At 60.0% G+C, this 18553-nt stretch overlaps 1 protein-coding gene across 3 annotated transcripts in view; it reads left to right on the forward strand.

The window, feature by feature from the left end:
* Positions 1-18553, forward strand: part of RRBP1 (ribosome binding protein 1) — a 59248-nt gene that overhangs the window by 24527 nt on the left and 16168 nt on the right. For all 3 annotated transcript variants that reach the window (XM_060124354.1, XM_060124353.1, XM_060124351.1), the window contains exons 3-6: positions 10773-10921; positions 11966-12088; positions 16505-16657; positions 17349-17467. In XM_060124354.1, the coding sequence (XP_059980337.1) occupies positions 10773-10921; positions 11966-12088; positions 16505-16657; positions 17349-17467 (544 nt within the window). The remainder of the gene's footprint in view (positions 1-10772; positions 10922-11965; positions 12089-16504; positions 16658-17348; positions 17468-18553) is intronic.

Here is an 18553-nt window from a genome sequence, read left to right on the forward strand (position 1 = left end):
CGGGGATGCAGGTGAGAGCCGCCTGTTCTCTGGCTTCTCGCGCATCAGGTGTGTTCAGGCTAGAGCTTCCTGTGGTCATCATTACTGTGTAGGGCTTTGGCCATTGAAGTAAGGTATGAAACAGAAACATGATAATATTAGAAAGGAAGGCAAAATTGTCCTAATTTGCAGGTAATAAAGAACCTTGTTGGGAGGAAGACCTAACTTAACGACCTGTGTGAACCCACAGAGCAGCTCGCCTGAGGTGGTATAAGAGGAAATTTGAACAGAAAAAATACCATGATTCAGGATAAGAAAGATTAAATATTGCAGATAAAATGATAGTCACTCCCAAGTTAACTTAGTAGTTTATTATTCTTCCTGCCAAAATTTCAGTGGGCTTAAAAGTCCCCCCTGGAGGGAAGAATAAGTAAGAATACTGAATAGACTTTTAAGTGGCTGTTGGAAGGCCGGTTCTGTCTGATGTGTGAACACAGTCCCAAACTATTGTAATTACAGTAGGGTGCTGGACTGAGGCCAGCAGGTCAGGGAAGAGAGTGGTCCTAACTAGACTGTATCTCACCTGCGCTTCAGGGCGGGGAGGGGACAGGTCAAGGCAGTGAACCTAGGCAGGATGTTTAAGGTTTGGAAGGGTCTGCTTAGTCCCTGTGAAAATGTGTGTATGAAAATGAAAAAATGAAAGGTGTGTATCGTATTGGAGTTGACGTAAAAAGAAATCAAACCCTAGAAAATAGGAAAGATGGCCGAAATTAGTACTGATCAACTCATGTGGCAGGAGGCCGTGACTCCGAGGTTGCAGGGAGAAAATCACAAAGGGCGGGGCGCTGGGCCACACGGCCAGCCACGTAGCACACGGCCAGGCCGCAAAAAGAGCGCAGCCACACCGGGTGGCCTGCGGGTGATGTGACACCTGAGCGGTGAATTGCTTGTCTTCAACCCTGAAGAGTTGGAAATGTGGGGGATATGCTTGCGGTTTTTCATTTTCCTGGACGTGCCCCGTGTGCTTTCCCCCATTTTCCCACGGTTGGTGGACCCTCGAAGTGATGCAGGCCCCTGTCCGCCGCTGCCCTCCCACCCCACCCCCACCGTCTCCGTGGAGATCCCCCCAGGGCAGGACTTCTCAGGCTTTGACGTGCAGGGTCTTGTTAAGATAAAGACTCAGTGGTTCCCAGCGAGGCCCGAGGCTCGGAGATGCCGGTGCTGTTGCAGCAGTGGTCAGGGCCCCGAGTCTCCTGGGGGTGGGGGCAGGAAAGACAGGTGGGCTCTTTCTGTAAGGGCTTGGCTTCGAGCAGCCTTGCAGCTGCGCCTGTGAAGGACCGCTTCCTGAGGGCAGAGTGAACCTGTCGCTCTGACTGCCCCGCATTCCCCGCTGAGCCCTGTCCGCCACAGCCATGGTGGTTGAGGGTGCAAGGACGGGTGTGGACGGGTGGCTCGGCCTTTCCCGTGGCTCATGGAACCGGCCCCCACTGCCCTTGCAGTCACAGCTTGTTTGTGGAGCTTGGGGTCCAGTTCATCTGACTCACATCGAGCTTTTGGCCCCTGTGGCCGCACTGCCCAGTGAGAAGCAGGCCGCGTTCCCTTCACTTAGTTACACCTCGTGTTCCGTGCTCCTCCCTTGACCCCTGGCTGCCTGCCCTTGACCTCCTTGCCTGCCAGCCAGGACTCAGTCGGTTTGGGGGCTGCACACTCCATTTCTTCAGGGCCATGGGTACACCCTCGAGGGAACTGTGGACAGATCCCCACTGGCTGGCTGGCCCTGGGCATCCAGAAACTCAGGGGCCTGGAGGTGTGAATGCCTTGGGGGGTGAGGTGTCCTGATGACCATGCCGTGGGGATGAGGGAGATGGTTGGGGGGTGTCTGTGTCGCTGGTGCGGAGCAGGCCGGGGAGGGAGCTTGGGGGAGGGGACCCGGGCTCGGGCAGGGGAGGGTCCAGGGCCACGAGGTTTAACCGTTGGCACCAGAGAGCTAGGTTCTGGGGCTGCGCTGACTAGTACGGGAGCTGCTGGTCACGTGGGGCCAGTTAACATTCAAATCAATCAAAAGGTCAGAGTGAAAACCGCACTCAAGGTCTCAGTAGTTCCACAGGGCCAGTGGCTACCTGTTTGGACAGTGCAGATGAAGACCATCTCCATCAGCACAGAAGGTTCTACTGGACAAAGCTTTTCTAAACAAGAGCCACCGGGAATGAGGGGGCCTCTTGGGTCGCCTTGCAGGAGGCCCCGCGAAAATGGACTTGTCTTTGCAGCCCTGTGGTGGCGTCAGGAGTTCCTCTGTCTTTGTTCCGTCTGTGTCCTGAGTGGGGTGGGAGTGAGCTCCCCGTCGCCCCACACATCACGGAAGCCGTGAGAGAGCTCCCAGAGCCTGTGGCTAGCCCACACACGTGGCATGTCAGCAGCAAGAGCAGCCCTGGAGCTGGGGTGGCTCCCGCAGTTGTCCTGACACCCGGCTGTCCCAGCAGGGCCTCCGCTGACAGGAGCCCCAGAGGAGAGCGGGCACAGGACACGCTTCCGCAGGCCCGAGTTGGAGCTATTCCGGAACTTCTGATCTGATCTTCCTACAGGAGCAAATTGAGGCTGTGTGACAGGTCTGACCAGACTTGAAATGGACACCCACCTTCCTAATCCTTTCTTAAATTTATTGTGTAAATGCGTGCTTCCAGCAAACAAAATTCAAACAGTATGGAAGCGTGGAAGGTAAGAATTGTCTTCCTCTCCACTCCATCGCAGCCACCGCCGACCTCCCGGGGGGCCCCTGGAGATGCCCCGCTCATCACACAACACACGCAGCGGGCCTGCGTTGCAGAGACGGACTTGCCTCCTTTATTCCTCAGTACACCCTGGGGCTGCCGCTTTCAGCTGCATCGTAGCCCACGGTGTGACCATAACGTCATTTATTTAAATGCCACGAAGCAGTGTGCCATTCTTTTGCTGCTGAAATTAATGCTACAGTGGCGTACATGTATCACTGGGTGAGTATCTCTGTAACGTAAATTCCTAGATAGGTAAGTGCTAAGTCCAAAGGCGGGTGCTATTTTAATTTAGGAAGACAAGCTCTATCTGCCTTACTCTCTGGAGGCCTGGTGCAGCGGACGGTTCCCGCGGTGATGGGCCCACGTGAGCGCCCCCCCAACCTGACCTCGGTGCTCACGTGGCTCCGTGGAGATGGGGGCGATTTCAGGGCCGTCAGGAGCCCGGGTGTGGACTACGAGAAAACACTTGGTTTTGAAACAGAAGCACGGATTCTTTTCCCAGTGTCTGGAGAAGAGGGGATTCACGGAATCATAACGAAGTGGAAACTTCCAGAACGGAAGCTTCCGAGTCGGTTGCACCATCCAGGCCTCTGCTGGTTTGTTCTCCGAGGGCCACTGCGGCGAGTATTCATGTTCATCAGGAAAGCACGCTTCTTGCCCAGGAAGCAAGCGGACATGGGGGTGGTTTGGGACCTTCTCGGCAGGGCCGTTCCTCAGCTCCTGGAAGGGAGTCCACGCAAACACAGTGCGGGCCAGGCCTGGGGAACTGGATGCCCAGACTTGGGCCGGACAGGAGGCACGTTCTGGAAACTGAGTTGGGCCCAAGCCCTGGGACTCATGCTGCCACGGGGGCTTGGTTTGTGGGCATCACTGCCGAGCGAGGCTGAGGCCGGGGGGCCCTCCTCTTGGACTCTGTGCCCAGCATCATGCCAGACCCTGGCCCTTAACACGGACGCGGGCCATCTACCAGGGGCCAGAGGCCATCACGTCAGGGCCCAGCCAGCCTCCAGGAGGTGGAGGTACCTACCCTCAGACCGGCCCGCACGATCCCACGACGGCTGAGTCCGATGCGCTCACAGGTCCACGGGGCAGAAAAGCCATCTTTGCGGGGAGGACTGTAGGTGAATTTTATTTTCTTCCCTTCACCTTTCTGCATTTTCCAGTTTTTCTGTCACACGTATTCTTGTTAATGGAAGAGAAACCAAAACTCCATTCTTTGTCTGTGAGTTGAAGAAACAGGCCCTCCTCGTACCAAAGTGGAGGTCCCACCCGTTCGGGCGCCAGGAGGGAGCCCAGCCCTGACCTCAGGGCCCTGAGCATCCTCTGAGCCGCAGAGAGAACTGCTCCTTCGGGGGCGCAGGTTGAGGAAGGGAAGTGGCCAGTGCTTCTTGGGCTGCCCCAGCCCCTGGGCACCCAGCAGATGGTGGTGACTGAGGTCAGGTGAGAGATAAAGGTAGCTCCTGCATCTGGGACCTGGCGGCATCCTAGGGGTGTCAGCTCCGTGCTGTGAGAGGCCTCCTGCCGCTGCTGGACCCCGGGAGATGCAGGAATAGGGTCGTGTCCTGTAACGTAACAGGACAGGGGCCAGACCCACCAGGAGACCTTCAGTCGGGGTGTCTGTGGCCCACAGGGCCTCATCTTGAGCCGTGTGACTGGACAGTAGCTGTACCCCTGCCTCCTGCTGTCCCCACCCCCCGCCCCCCACATCCTTTGTGCCCTGCAGGCTGCTGTGCTTGAGGCCGGGGGCCTGGGGAACCGGCCCCACTGTGCTCCAGCCTGGTGTGTGGGGAGGGGCTCTTTCTGTGCATTTATCCCCCAACTTCCTTTAAGGTGGGTTTGTATTTTTACCTGTTTTAGGACAGCAGAAACCAAAGCTCAGCTCTGTTTCAGGACTTCCCAGAAGGGAGAGTTGGGACCCCAGGCCTGGGTCTCCGCCTGCCCCCGCCCAGGCTCAACCACCAGCAGCTGCCCCTTCCCGCACAGGCCGAGGCACAGAGGTGGGGTGTGGAGATTACGTTTGAGCCTCTCTTTTTTTTTTTTTTTTGCGGTACGCGGGCCTCTCACTGTTGTGGCCCCTCCCGCTGCGGAGCACAGGCTCCGGACATGCAGGCTCAGCAGCCATGGCTCACAGGCTCAGCCGCTCCGTGGCATGTGGGATCTTCCCAGACCGGGGCACGAACCCGTGTCCCCTGCATCCGCAGGCGGACTCTCAACCACTGCGCCACCAGGGAAGCCCCTGAGCCTCTCTTTTGAACTTAACTCAGTTTCTCGGGGTCTGAAGCTCTGAAGAAAACTGCAGAGCTCCTGAGATTTTTTCACTTTCTGTGTAAGTTCTTCAAACTCAACTTTTCCCTTTCTTCTTTTTGAAAGAACAAACCATCCCCTGGGGAAGCGAGTCTGGTGTCACGTCTCAGAGAACCTGCTGGAAGATGTTCTTCCAGGGCTCTCTGTTCACTCCTCTTAAACGGGGTGGCACTGTGGCTCCCGTCACTGCCAGGGCAGGAGGCTGAGGTTGTACGTCCCCCGTCCTTCCTGCAGGCAGTAGGTCAGACCTCCTGGTCCCCTCAGGCCCGAGGAAGGAGCTTGTGCAAAGGCCCTCCAGGGGTTGTATTTCTTTAAGAAATACTGTGATGTGTTTTAGTTCTTTTTTCAGATTTAAAATTGATTTTGTTAAAATTTGGGGGGACAAGCAAAAGTATAAAGAGAAAAATACAGTCATTCAATTTATAGGATTTTTTAAAAACTCCATTAGCCGTCATTATGTGTACAATCTCCCAGCTTGTCAAGAGATTACTTTTTTCTCCAGCCAAATGAAAAGGCCTGATTCAAAGGCCCCAGGTAGGGTTGCTCTTGACATTATTTGTCCTTTGCTCCAGTGCACTTAAAACGCCATTGCCAGGGTCCAGTGCAGCCGCTGGTCTGAGGCCTGCACCCTGTTGGGAGCCGGAAGCCCTGGGCAGTGCTGGGCTTCAGCCTGAGCCGGGCTTGGGGTCGGCCGCGTGTGTGCTGCCCTGGACCGCCGTGGTGCAGACCAGCAGCTGTGAGGGCGGCAGGAGCTGCAGCTCCAGCTCTTGACGCACTTGGTGGCTCTTCCATCGCGGGCCTCGAAGGGTCGCTTTCCCGAAGGCTCAGGAGGACCCTTCACGGCCACTGTCCGTGAACGTGCGGCTGGGGGTGTGGCCCAGGTTCCTTGTTTCTGGACACGGTGGCCGCCCTCTGGACTTGGGGTCAGCAGGAGTCGGGGGCTTGGCTCTGTTTCTGAATCTGACGATTGCTTGGGAAGTGCTGGGCTTCCAGGAGGCGCAGGGGCCCTTCCTGGGGCCCTGGCCTTTGCCCTGAGTTTGGCTCAGGTGATTGGGGAATGTCCTGGGGGGCTTCCCGAGGCTGGGGTCTGGCTTCCTGTTGGGGGGAGCGTGCAGGTCCCCCACCCACACTGTTGGGGTGACGCCTCTGCAGGGTCCCGAGCCAGCAGCTGCCGTTCGGCCTGCACCTGTGTGTGTGAGCGGAGGCCTTCAGAACCGGTTTGGACGCTCCCTGGGATGTGAGCGTCTTTGCCGTTGGAGTTCTCCTCCGGCCTCCAGGACCCCACCCGTGTCTGCTGTCAGAGCCCTAGGTTGTCACCGCCACCCCGCTTCCTGGGTGCTCTCAGACCCGGCCCTGGGCTCCTCCCTGACCTGCCTCCAGCCTTGGCCCCCGGGTGTCCTCAAGTGCAAACGTTGCTCACCTGAGGCACTGCCCCTTTGCCCATGAGGTGAAGCCCGGATCCCCGGAACCCATGCCAGTGCCACCTGCCTCTGCTCCACCAGCCTCGGGTCATCCCTGCCGCTCCCTCCCCTTCCTGCTCTCCACCCAGTAGTGTTTGGCTCAAGCACCTCCTGCGTTAAAAGCCTCGCCGGTGTTGCTGCCGTGGCTGCTTCCCCAGGTGCCCTGTGGCTCTGCTGCCTGATTCCGTGTCCGGGGTCTCCTCCCCTCTCCCAGCTGGGAGTCCCACAGGCCTTTCCAGGATTTTGCAGACTGTGGGGTACACAGTAGGTGCATACTTCATGTCTGGAGACCATCTGCACAGGGCTTCCAGGCACCTGCAGCAGCAGCTGGAGTGGAGCTGGAGCTCTTGACGCCCGTGCAAGGGCCTGGCAGTAACCCCTCGATCACAGCTGTGTGCGCGCAGTCCCTGCAGCTGTTCTGACGCCCCCTGTCGCTTGGCTGAGCCGGGCATGAGCAGGCAGGGCTTCCAGGGCCCGGACCTGGCGGGGCTGCTGCTGAAACAGCGCCAAGTCCCTGGTGGCTGAGACCCCACTGTTGACGGTGAGAGGGGAGACTCCTAAGCCCTTTTTGCAGGACAGGTCTAATTTTAGGTGATTAAGCCTCCCGGCGTGGTCACGAAAGGGAGCGTAGTTTGGGAGTTTGAGGCATGTTATACAAGCGCTGAGTGCTTCTCCGCTCAGAGCCCAGGGAGGCAGAGGGCCCCTCGTTTCCCTAAATGCGCTGCCCGCTTGACCTCGTGTGCAAAGACAGTGGTGCGAGCAGGGGCCGTGGGCCCCAGCGCTCTGTCCATGGGGGCGTGAGCGCCGGCTGCGGGGGCAGAGGAAGGCAGAGTTGCTTCACCCCCTGCCTCCCCACCCAAGTTCCTCACTGGGGCGCTGTCCGCCCAAGGAGGGGTCAGGGTGTGGGGTGCTCCTGGCCCTGTTGATCGGTTCTGCCGTGCTTACCCTGTGCCCAGCACATTGCTGTTGCCCGCATTTGACAGATGAGGAAACAGGCTCAGAGAGGTGAAGTTGCTTGCCCAAGGATGCACAGGTGGGAGGGAGCTGAGCCAAGATTCAAGCCCAGACCACCTGGCTCCAGGGGCCTTGCTCTGACCAGGGTGCCCACAGCCCAAGGGCAAGGATGACCTGCAGACCGGAATTGGCCCGTGGATGTGTTCAGCTCCGTGGTGGTTTTTTTTCACTGAGTTAGCTGTCAGCACTGAAGGTCAGGAGATGGCACACAGCAGTCTCGTTTCTAGCTCTCCTCGATGCGTCCGCAGCCCTGCGGGTTCTGGCCTGGACCCCGTGGGAGCTGTCACCTGGAGGGAAAGGACCATGGCCAAGGCCACCCGCTCAGGGGAGGCTGCCCCGTCCCTGCAGGGCACAGCGCTTGGGGTGCTCACTGTGTCCCCGGCCAGGCAGGAGCCCGGGTTACTCCAGAGCAGTGAGACGCCGGCCCTCCCCGGCCGCTGTGCCCTTCTGCTGCCTGGTTCCTCCCCCAGGCCTCCGGCCCGGCCGTACCTGGAATTTCAGACTCACCTACGTGGGCGGAGCCTTGGCTGCTTCTCTCTCACGGGAGTTCACTGCTACGTGGTCCTTGTGAAGCCTGTGGCTTCACAGAATAGATGTTGAGTCTCTGACAAGTTTCTCTTAGGGCCTTAAGATTTCACAACCCCAAGGATTATTTCTAGCCTTCGAGCCTTTGCCAGAGGACACGTTAGTCCTTTGTGTATGGGTCAGCGTGCCCGCCTCGTGGGCCTTGAAACCCAGAAATAAATGCCACTCACGTGAGGCCCAGAGTTCTGGTTCCCAGAACTTTCCTTTCTTTCAGTTTTACTTTCCCCGATTTGGGGTGAATAAAGATGGCGCCGTTCTTACCTTAATGAAATAAAGTCAAGTCATATCTCTCTACTCTCTAAAACTAATGCTGCAGTGTTTGTATGAGGATGGAGAAGGCCGTGGAAGTTTCTGTGGGGGGTGGGCGAGGAGAGTTAAGTTCTGCCGTTACATAGCTTTGGGGTGTTCCACTTGTTACAGGTTTTCGTGACTTTGTTCACTAGGACATCTAATACAATTTAGTATAATTACATGAGAAAGTTTTAAAAAATGTGTGTTAGAATGACACTCCCAGAATACTCTCAGGAACGTTCTGTGCACAGGGCCCTCCTGGAGGGAATGCATCTGTGAGACCACTGGGGTAGTGGCCGTGAAGGATGCGGCATTCCATAGGGAAGCGTAGCTGTGTCATCCAGGTCTGTGTCCCCTCCCCCAGGTGGGTGGGGGGCAGTGCAGCAGGGGCCCTGGGCCTAGGAGGATGGTCACTCTGGGGCCTCTGCAGGGATGGGGCTGCCAGGGCTTCAGCAGGCGGTGCTTTGGGGCCCCAGGGCTGGAAATACACTGTGAGCCACACTAAAAAAGGCAAATGAGAGACACGTGGAATTCATTTTAATATATTTCATTTAACCCAGTTACCCCAAATGCTATCATTTCAATATGCAATCAATATAAAAAAATTATCGCAGCTATTTTACATTCTTTTGTTTTTCCATACCAAGTTTTTACAGTCTGGTGTGTGCTCCCCTGGGAGCCACCCCAGTTCCCACCACTAGCCACGTGGCAGGTGCCTGGCAGCCGGCATGGCTGGGGGCAGCGCAGGAGCAGGCATCTCTGAGTCCGCAGAGGAAAACATCTGAGTGGCCAGCTTCAGAGAGGCCATCCTGCCCAGTCTGACTCCGGCCGACCTCCCTCTTCTGAAAAACCCTGGCAGAAACATCGGTCTGCAGGCCGACGGGGCGGAGCAGGAAGCCCAGAGACCAAACTGCTGACCGTGAGGTTTTCGTCCGAGTGGTTCCTTCTCTTTTGGCTTAGCTGTACTTGAATTTTCTCTAGGGTGCAGAAGTTTACCATTAAAATTATTTTACGTACATATTTCAGTGAAAAGAATGAAGGTTGAAGGGGGCCTCCCCCCACCTCCCAGTTTTCATGACACCCTCAAGCTCCTAGACCTTTAATGTCAACATGGTTTTGTTTTGTTTTTGTTTTTTTTTTTGCGGTACGCGGGCCTCTCACTGTTGTGGCCTCTCCCGTTGCAGAGCACAGGCTCCGGATGCGCAGGCCCAGCGGCCATGGCTCATGGGCCCAGCCGCTCCGCGGCATGTGGGATCCTCCCGGACCGGGGCACGAACCCGTGTCCCCTGCATCGGCAGGCGGACTCTCCACTACTGCGCCACCAGGGAAGCCCAACATGGTTATTTTTACTCCCGAGCTTCGCGGGGTAGAAAGTTCTAAAGTGAAGGTGCTCGTAGCAACCAGCTCGCCACGTGCCACGTCCCCTTTATTAGGGGATCCTGCTAAGTGCTTTGACTTGTAATGACAATATTGTGAGTAGGGAGTGAAAATATTGTGACAAGCCAGAGAATTTCGGTTGCCATGGAAACCTTCCCCTCGCTGTCCTCAGTGAGGTGGGCTTGGCTGCAGGTGCCGCTGCAGGCGGCCGCTTGGCTCTGTTTCAGCTCGTTTGGGGCCCTGTCGTTCCACAGCTTGTGGGCAGTTTGGGGAGCTCAGCGCGAGGAGCTGCCAGACGGGGGGGAGGGTCTCTGTTCGCCCTTTCGTGTCTTTGGGGCTGTGTGAGGGGCTGCGTGAGAGTGAAGCTATCGCGGGGGCGTCGGGCGTCCAGGAGTGACAGCTGGCAGTTGGCACATGGCTCTGTGTCTTCCAGGAAGGTCACGCACTAATGGACCGGCGAGCGGGCAGCCCTGTTCTGGACGAACCCAGCCATCCCTGTCCTGAAACCTGCCTTAAGCTTCGTCCAGGGAGGGCTGGAAATAGAGGGTCTGAACCAGGACGTCGGGGAGGCAGCCTCCTGCTCCCCGCCGGTGGGGCTCGGTCTTGGCAGGGGCGTGAGCGTCGCTGGGTGGCGCACGGCCAGAGCTGGCCCAGGCAGTTTGCTGGGAAAAGAAGGAAGGAAAAAAGCACCTATGGGAAAGTATGCCTTGCCCAAGTCTGCTCACTTTGATGATGAAAAAGTAGGGGGACATCTCCTCCAGCCCAGGAATACTCAGCCTTTCTTTCCTGGGGACCTTCCCCGCTGCTGTTTTTGAGCAGGACCTGAGCTGAGTCCAGTTGAGACCCCAGGGTGGGCTCGCTGCACTCGGCCCGCAGACCTTGGGCAGCCGGACAGAGACCTCGACTCTGACTGGCCTCTGCTGCTCTGGGGTGTGACGGGCTTGGTGGCTGGTGCCCGAGTGTGAGTTCCTGCCCCTTCCCTTCTGTGCAGGGCCCCCGGAGACCGACAGCCCGCTCTGCCTCCCCTACAAGACGCTGGTCTCCACGGTCGGAAGCATGGTGTTCAGCGAGGGCGAGGCCCAGCGGCTCATCGAGATCCTGTCTGAGAAAGCAGGTGTTGTCCAGGACACGTGGCATAAGGTGGGCCCTCCCCCCACCCCAGGGGCCAGTGAGTGGCAGTGGTTTCCTGGTCTTGGGCCCCGGCCTCCCCTGGATGGTGCCCCGCAGGCCGGCCGCACCCGGCTTGACAAGCTGCGCGGAGTGTTCCTGGAACACCTCCACCTGCCTCTCGGCAAAACTCTGTGCCCTTCCCCAGGTCGGGCTGCGTGAATCACCCGCAGATGCTTCTGCTTCAGCTGCAGCCCAGCCGCTGCAGCAGGAGGGCTGTTAAGGGCCGGGGCGGGGCGTCTGGGGGGCCAGGAGCTGGGATCCGCTGGGTTGTGGCCGGGGCTCGGGCTCAGGAAGGAGGATGTTTGTCTCCCTGGTTTCTCTCTGTCTGGTGCTTGTGGCCACGAGCTGCCCTAGGAGGTGCCGCGGGGCATGTTTGTTCCTTAAACAGCTGGAGTTGTAGGTAATTTTGCTGGAGGATTTTGTGGCACCTCAGTGGTGAGAGATGTTGGGAGTGTCCTGAGGCCACTGAGTCACCCCCCCCCCCCCGCCCCAGCCCTTGCTGAGTGGTGACGGGCCCTGCGGTCACAGGAGCTCCTCGCTCAGTGCGCGTTGGGCCATCTTCTGGGCCTGAAGTGGCCGGAGGTCAAGGTGGCCACTCCCCTCCAACAAGAGAGGCCTGAACTCAGCTCAGGCCACTGTCCCCAGGTACCTACCCCCCACCCCCACCCCGTGCCCGGGCCTCCAGGCTTCAGCTGGCAGCCTGCAGGCCGCCCCCAACAGCTGAGGGATGGGCACCAAGCCAGGGACGATGGCCGACGGCCCCCAGCAGGCCGGGAAGAGGCCCTGGCCACCATCGACCGGGGTTAGGGAAGAACCATGCTCCCACAACTACCCCAGGGGTCCAGAGCTTTGGGCCCGAGGCCTGGCCAACCGTGCGGCAGAGGCAGGGGCCGCCCCCAGAAGTGTGTGCCGTCAGGCCACCGCTCTGCTTTTGGGTCGGGGTCTGATGGTCGGGGTGAGTCTCAAACCAGGCATCTGCCCACCCCATTAATGCAGCTCTGTGGGCATCTCTAGGCCACTCAGAAGGGTGACCCCGTGGCGATTCTGAAACGCCAGCTGGAAGAGAAGGAGAAGCTGCTGGCCACAGAGCAGGAGGACGCGGCCGCCGCCAAGAGCAAACTGAGGGAGCTCAATAAGGTAGGGTCGGTGCCGGGTCGGCCCGGGGGCTGTGGCTGCGTGAGGACCCCTGCACAGCGGGGTCCCTCTCGGGACTGGGAACGCACGGGTTGGAGGGGACAGCCGGCCCTGCGGTTGTGGCCCCATCTTTTTAGGGTGATGCCCTGAGAGGAGGGTGGGCACAGTGGGTCCCAGGGTCTTTTCTTGAGAATTGGAGCAGAAAGCCGTGGGGAGGGCTTAGCGGGGCTGCTGCCCCTTCTCCGCTGTCTGGGGAGCGGTCCCGTGGTGGTTCAGCGCGTGACACGTATGTACCCAATGAACACTGGTCTCGAGGGCCCGTGCTGCCCCGACGGGCTGGGGGCCTCGTTCAGGAGGGTTCGGCACGCGGCCGCTCCTTGTGAGGAGGAGGTCCGGGTCCCCTGCAGAAAGCTGGCCCCTCCCCGTTTAAGCTGTCCTTCCCAGCATCGCGCCCTGCGTGGCCCTCGCCCTGTCCCCGCTTCCTCCGCGGGACAGCGGGCGCAGGGAGGCGGCTGGGGCCTCGGACCATCCCACATGGCTGGGCGCCTGCGTCGCTCGCTCACGAGGCCTCAGAGTTCGTCCTGAGTGACGGCCGCGGCTCTAGGCCAAACGGGAAGGTTTGTTCAGTGGGGGACGGACGGGCAGCGGGAGCGGAAGACGAGGCTTTGCCGTGGTCGCTCCTGGTCAGGCTCCACCCAGGAGGCGGAAGGGGAAGGCCGGTCTCTGAGGCCTCCCCTAGTGCAGCCTCCTGCCCGGTGGCCTTCGTCCTCTCTCTCGGGAGTGTCCCCCGCGGCCTCGGGTTGCTGGTTGGATGCAGGGCGGCCAGAGCCACTCACCCTGCTCCCAAGAGCCGACTGCGCTTCCCTTTCCGCCCAGCTGCTGGCGCGTCCCAGGCCAGGAGCCTCTGCCCCATGGAAGTGGGCTGTGAGTCCCAGGCCTCCTGCCCCAAGGGCCCGCGGCCAGCAGCGACTGTGGAGTCTGTGGTTCTGGGGGCTGTTCTTCTGTATCCTCTTTTGGACAACCTGAGAAGATGTGTTGACCCCAAAATAAAGCTCACGTGAGAGGAAAGGGGAGTGACTGTTTTTGTGGCTGGTGGCTGTGTGGCTCCCCGGCCAGTTCCTCGTGCTGGCCCGAGATTAGGGTGGGCTGGACGTGTCGTGAGTCAGCAGCTGCAGCCTCTGACGGGGATGGTGGCCATTGCTGGGGTCTCCGGCCACCTCGGGCTGGACAGCAGGTGTGGGGTGGGGGGTGCACCCTGCAACAGGAAGCCCCTTAGGTGCTGCTGCCTGTGTAGGACACTTGCTGCTCCCCTCCGGGGCGGCTACTTGAGTTTCCAAACCCTAGCGCAGCTGACCCACAGACCCCCTCCCCCTCGCCCTCCCCCTCCCCGACCAGACGCATTTCCAGCCCTGCCCAGGCACCGTCTCCCTGCCATGAGACACAGGCGCAGCCCCTGGGGCTCCAGGCCTTGGCTCTGAGGCAAGACGTCTGACAGTGCGTCCAGCTGTGGCCCTGCCTCCCCCACGGCATCCTCCTCCCTGAGCCGCAGGGGGTCTTCACAGGCTCTCAGCGCTTACGCGGCCCTGGGAGGGCCGCCTCTTCAAGTGCAGGTGGCTCCCAATCTTCAGACCCGAGTCTGCTCCCCGACGCGCCTGCTCCTCACTGCCTCCCCGGGGCCTCTGGTGCTCCTGCATTAGCCTCGAGTGCCCTTCACCGCTTGGCTCACTGGAAAGAGCCCCCTCCTTCAGGAAGCCCTCCAGGGTGGGGCCCCCATTTTCCTGTCTCAGCTCAGAGGTCACCTTGCCTGGCAGGGGCCACTGAGGCCCAGGCATCGCCATCTGTCCTTCTGTGCCCTGGAGTCCGTGGATGCTGAGTCCCTGCATTTCTCTGTTGAGAGTTTCAAGCAGAGCGGAGGGGATTCCACTGCTGTGCCACGTCTTCCAGCCTAGCACCGTTGAGTGAAGTTATATGAGAAACTTCTGAGAATGTAGAAGTTCCGACTAACTTGATCGTCCCAGGAGCTGGGGGGTGGATAGGATCCGTGTTTCTTGTTTAGTTCCCATCACAATTTCTTTGTCCTTGTACAGAAGTTTTTATGGTTGCAAAAGAGGGTTTTGGTGAATTCCTTTTCTTGTGATCTGTGGCTAAAGGACACAGAGGCCGTGTGGACTGTCTGCCAGGTTAAGTGGGTGCCTTGCAAGTGGGTGAAGTCAACAGAGTTGGGTTCAAAGACCATTCCGGGCACCAGTTCACGGGCTCGGGCGTCCTGAGACCTCCATCCTGGTTTCTGAGCGTCTTCGGGGACGTGTTCAGGGATTTGAGGAACACACGTGGCTTCAGAGCCGTCCTTCTGGAAAACTCTTTCCAGCTGTCAACTGCTTGGGCACCGGGGCCTCTGTCCCGAGGTGACACTCTGGGCTGCACCCCATCCTGTCCTCACGCGGGCCCGAGGGGCCGGGCTCTGAATCCTCCGTGGACAAGGAGACTCTCAGGGCGGGGCTGCTCCAGTCCACGCCTCAGCCGCCTCGGGAGATTCACGGTGCAGGGCCCGCTCGGCCTGGGGAGCAAGTGAGTTTCTGGGCTGGTGGTGTCGCGACGGTGCCTCTCAGCTCAGTCAGAGGAAATGGGGCTCCGGCCCCCAGCAGCAGGTGTGCCTTTCAAGAAAATAAGTCTGACCACTGCAACTGAAGTAAGAATTTGACAGACAGGAGGAGTCCTGGGATTCTGAGCTCCTAGAGGAAAGAGAAGCTGTGGAGGATGAAACAGATGCCCTGAGGAAAATCTGGCCTTTCTTTGCCTTTAAAAAGTCCCAGGGCAAAAGGAAGGGAAATCCCATTGAATCCTGGTGGCCTTGGGACCCTGTCCCAGGAGACTGGGATCCTTACACCCTGAGCCGGGTGGATGCTCAGACCTGCCTGAGGCCTGCTCAGGGTGGGGAAGGCCTTCCCCAGACCTATGCTCAGCCTCCGGGCATCTGGCATGGTGGGTGGAGGGCCACCTCTGTGTGGCCGTGATTATTCATCGGGCTGGACCGTGTACTTAGGGGCCTCTGTTCTGCTTGGGGTAGGGTGGCAGGCATGGGTCAGAGGAAGCCTGCCGGAGCCCTGAATCCCCGCCGAGCGGCCAGCTCAGCCAGAGGAGGGGCACCTCGCATACCATCCCTTCTGGGACCCTCGTGGGCCCACAAGGCCCCAGGTTCCTGCCCATCCTGTCGCTTAGGGCTGCTCTCGGCCTTCGAAAGCGTGTCCTCCCCGAGGCTCTGTGAGCTCAGCTTCAAACCAGAGATGGAGAGCCTCGCCTTACTGAGAGGATTGAAGGAACGAGACACATGCGTGTCCGAGTGGCCTCTGCCCCTGTGGGCCCTCGCCCTGGGCACAGCCAGGAAGAGGATTTCTTTGAAGAGCGGGGCCAGGGGTCCCGGATGGTCCCAGGGAACTCCAGGCATGCAGAGCTGCCCTGGCACCCAGCGGCCACCCGTTCAGCCCGGCCCTTCCCTGGCCTCCGGTTCTGTCCCATCTCAGACGGGAGGGGCCCTCTGGCCCTTTGGGATAGACCTCCCTAGCATCCCGGCCTGGAGAAGAGGAGGCTCTCCCGCTTCTCTGGTCCACTGCCCAGGACGGGGAGGGGACTTGAATCTCATGGGACTTGTGCCCCAGTCTGGCTAGAGGCCCCCTCGACAGAGAGCACCTCCGCCAGGGGGCCGGTGCACGGGTCCCTCCTCACACTATCACTTCCTGCTCCCCCATTGTTTCCGTCCACTGCCATTCCTTCTGCGATGATGGAGACCCCGTCCTTTGGCCAGCCCTTCCCACCCTGCGCTCTGCCCCTGCCTGCGGCTCTGGGTCCCCAGGCCCCGCGTCCCGTGTTCATTGTGGGCATCTGCCACTGACCGGAGCAGACATTCCAGGGATAGGGCGGTGGACCGAGTGGCTGTCCACGGGGACCTAGGCCCTCTAGGAGTGGGCTGACCCCTCGGCCATCAGGGCTTGCTGCCTTGTCAGTCCTGACAGAGATACTCAAGTAGAAGAGGGTGTTCTGGGGCCTGGCTGTCGGACACTGAGCCAAACCAGGGTGTTGTAATCCCAGCAGGGTTCAGCCAGTGCCCCTGGAGAGCCCAGGGACAGGATGCCACGTTGCCCAGCTCCTGCCTGTATCCACGGTGCCCACTGCGTTCAAGGCCTGATGGCCAGCCCTCCGCCAGTCAGGCCGGCAGGGATTCCGGGGTCCCTCCTCATCCCCTGCTCGTTCTCTGCTGTGGCTGCTCCCGTCTGTCCGAGAGCTCAGGACGGGGGTCTTGTGGCTCTGCAATCAGACTCCTCCTGGCCCCAGGTCATGTTCCGGGTCATGATGGTCTTGGTTTCATCTGATAAGCTGCCCCCGCCCGCCTCACCAGCCTCTCTGCCCTCTGCTTTCTCCCAGGAGCTGGCAGCGGAAAAGGCCAAGGCAGCAGCCGGGGAGGCCAAAGTGAAAAAGCAGCTGGTGGCCCGGGAGCAGGAGATCACGGCCGTGCAGGCGCGCATGCAGGCCAGCTACCGGGAGCATGTGCAGGAGGTGCAGCAGCTGCAGGGCAAGGTGGGCAGCAGGGTGGGCACGGATGCCCGCGGACGGGGCCCTCACCATCGCGTTTGTTTGGGGGAGGGTTGTTTCACCTGGCCAGATGGTGTGTGTGTTTAACGTTAATAAGCAGGAAGATGTATGCACATTTTAAAGAGCATTGTCTGAAAGCACTCTGGTCCCAAGTGGTCAGCACTCCATCCTTTTCCCTGGGGGCCCATGGGTCAAGTTCACAGCCTCTCCATGACCCTGGAGTCATGCCGGCTCCACCTCCTCCACTCGAGGTTGGGAGAACGCCATAAAACTAGAGGCCCAAAAAACCGCACAGCCCCAGCGGAGGGCCGGGCCAGCCCTGGCCTGCACAGTCAGAGCCCTGCACTCCGCTTCCGGCGGGCCGTGCCACAGGGGGTCAGAGGGCAGGAAACGGGCATCTTCGGGGTAACCGTAGGCTGTGGCTTGTGGCCCTTTCTTTGCTGGGTCTCAGAGCCTCGGTCGGGGCAGAGCGCACCAGCTCCATCTGGGGCTTTGGGCTGAGTGCTCGGCTCTGCACTTTTCCGGCCCCTGTTCTGAGGGGGCCTCCCCACCTCGGGGGGAGAAGGCGGAGCCCTCCGGGCTCTTGTCTGCGGGCTGGGGTCTTGCCAACCTTGCTCCGAGGTGGCTCTCTTTGTCAGGCCGAGCGGCCTCTGATGCCCCTTGGATGACCTTTCAGATCCGGACGCTCCAGGAGCAGCTGGAGAACGGCCCCAACACGCAGCTGGCCCGCCTGCAGCAGGAGAACTCCATCCTGAGGGACGCCTTGAACCAGGCCACGAGCCAAGTGGAGAGCAAGTAAGCCCTGCGCCCCTGGCCGGACCCTGGCACCTCCCCGAGGGCCCGGAGTGGGCAGGGTCCCTCCGTGAGCCTTCAACACGTGGCCGGCGACCTCTCGCGTGGTCAGGCCCTGGGAGGGCTAGTGAGCTCCAGCCCATGCCCGGCATCCGTGTCACCAGATCCCCTCAGGTCCTGGCTTCGCTGGGAGAGCAGATACTTTTTCATGTCTATTTTCACAGTGTCCCTGCTTCTGGCCCAGAGTATCAGAGCCAGGCTGACCATCCAAGATGAGGGTCTGGTGTGGTGTGGGCCCTGCCTTGGGCCTGAGTGCCCTGAATCCCCCTGGTCAGGTCTCCTGTGCAGGAGGGGACGTCTGCTGCTCAGGAGCTGAAGCCAGGAGGCCTCCGTGAGCCGGCAGAGGCCACTCCCCAGGGGGCAGGGTCTTCTGTGGCCCTGGTTTCAGCACCACCACCCCAGCAGGCTGGCCAGGAGGAAGCCCCACTGCATTTTCTCTTGGTTCCCGTTTCTTTGCCTTCTCTCGTCCGGGGTGTCCTGTAGGGATTTCTGGGGTGCTTGTTATCCCCAGACTATCCCCTCTCCCCCAGAGGAGGCTGACGGGAGCAGAGAGAGCAGGCGCCCGTAGCAGGAGGGCAGGTGGGAAGAGTGTCGCCCACAAGCGGCACCGGGAGCAAAGCCTGTGCTCACAAGGCTGCTTTTCCTGGCGGCCCCGCTGACTCGGAGTGAGGTTGACGGCCACCCTCCTCGCTGGTCCCTTCTCTCAGGGGTCCCTGTCTTCATCTCCGTCCTGACCTGCTGGCAGGTTGATGGTCTGGGGCTGCGGTTTCCTCAGCAGTCATGGCAGAAGGTGACCGTGGGGACGGAGGGACACTGGCTTCCTTCTCATGTAGTGTCCACTACTGGCTCCATCCTGGGGACAGCTCTAAAGCCTGGCCCTGAGTTGCGGCTGCTGACTCCATCAGCTTGCGGACACTCTGCCATGTGGGACGGGTGTCCCCACGTCCCTCCCAGAGCTTCATGTTGGTCCCAAGGGGCCACCCAGCTGGCCTCCCACCCTCATCCCCATCCCTGGTACCGGAGTCCAGC

This window comes from Lagenorhynchus albirostris, chromosome 15 (genome assembly GCF_949774975.1).
Source record: "Lagenorhynchus albirostris chromosome 15, mLagAlb1.1, whole genome shotgun sequence".
In the NCBI taxonomy this organism is placed as follows: domain Eukaryota; kingdom Metazoa; phylum Chordata; class Mammalia; order Artiodactyla; family Delphinidae; genus Lagenorhynchus; species Lagenorhynchus albirostris.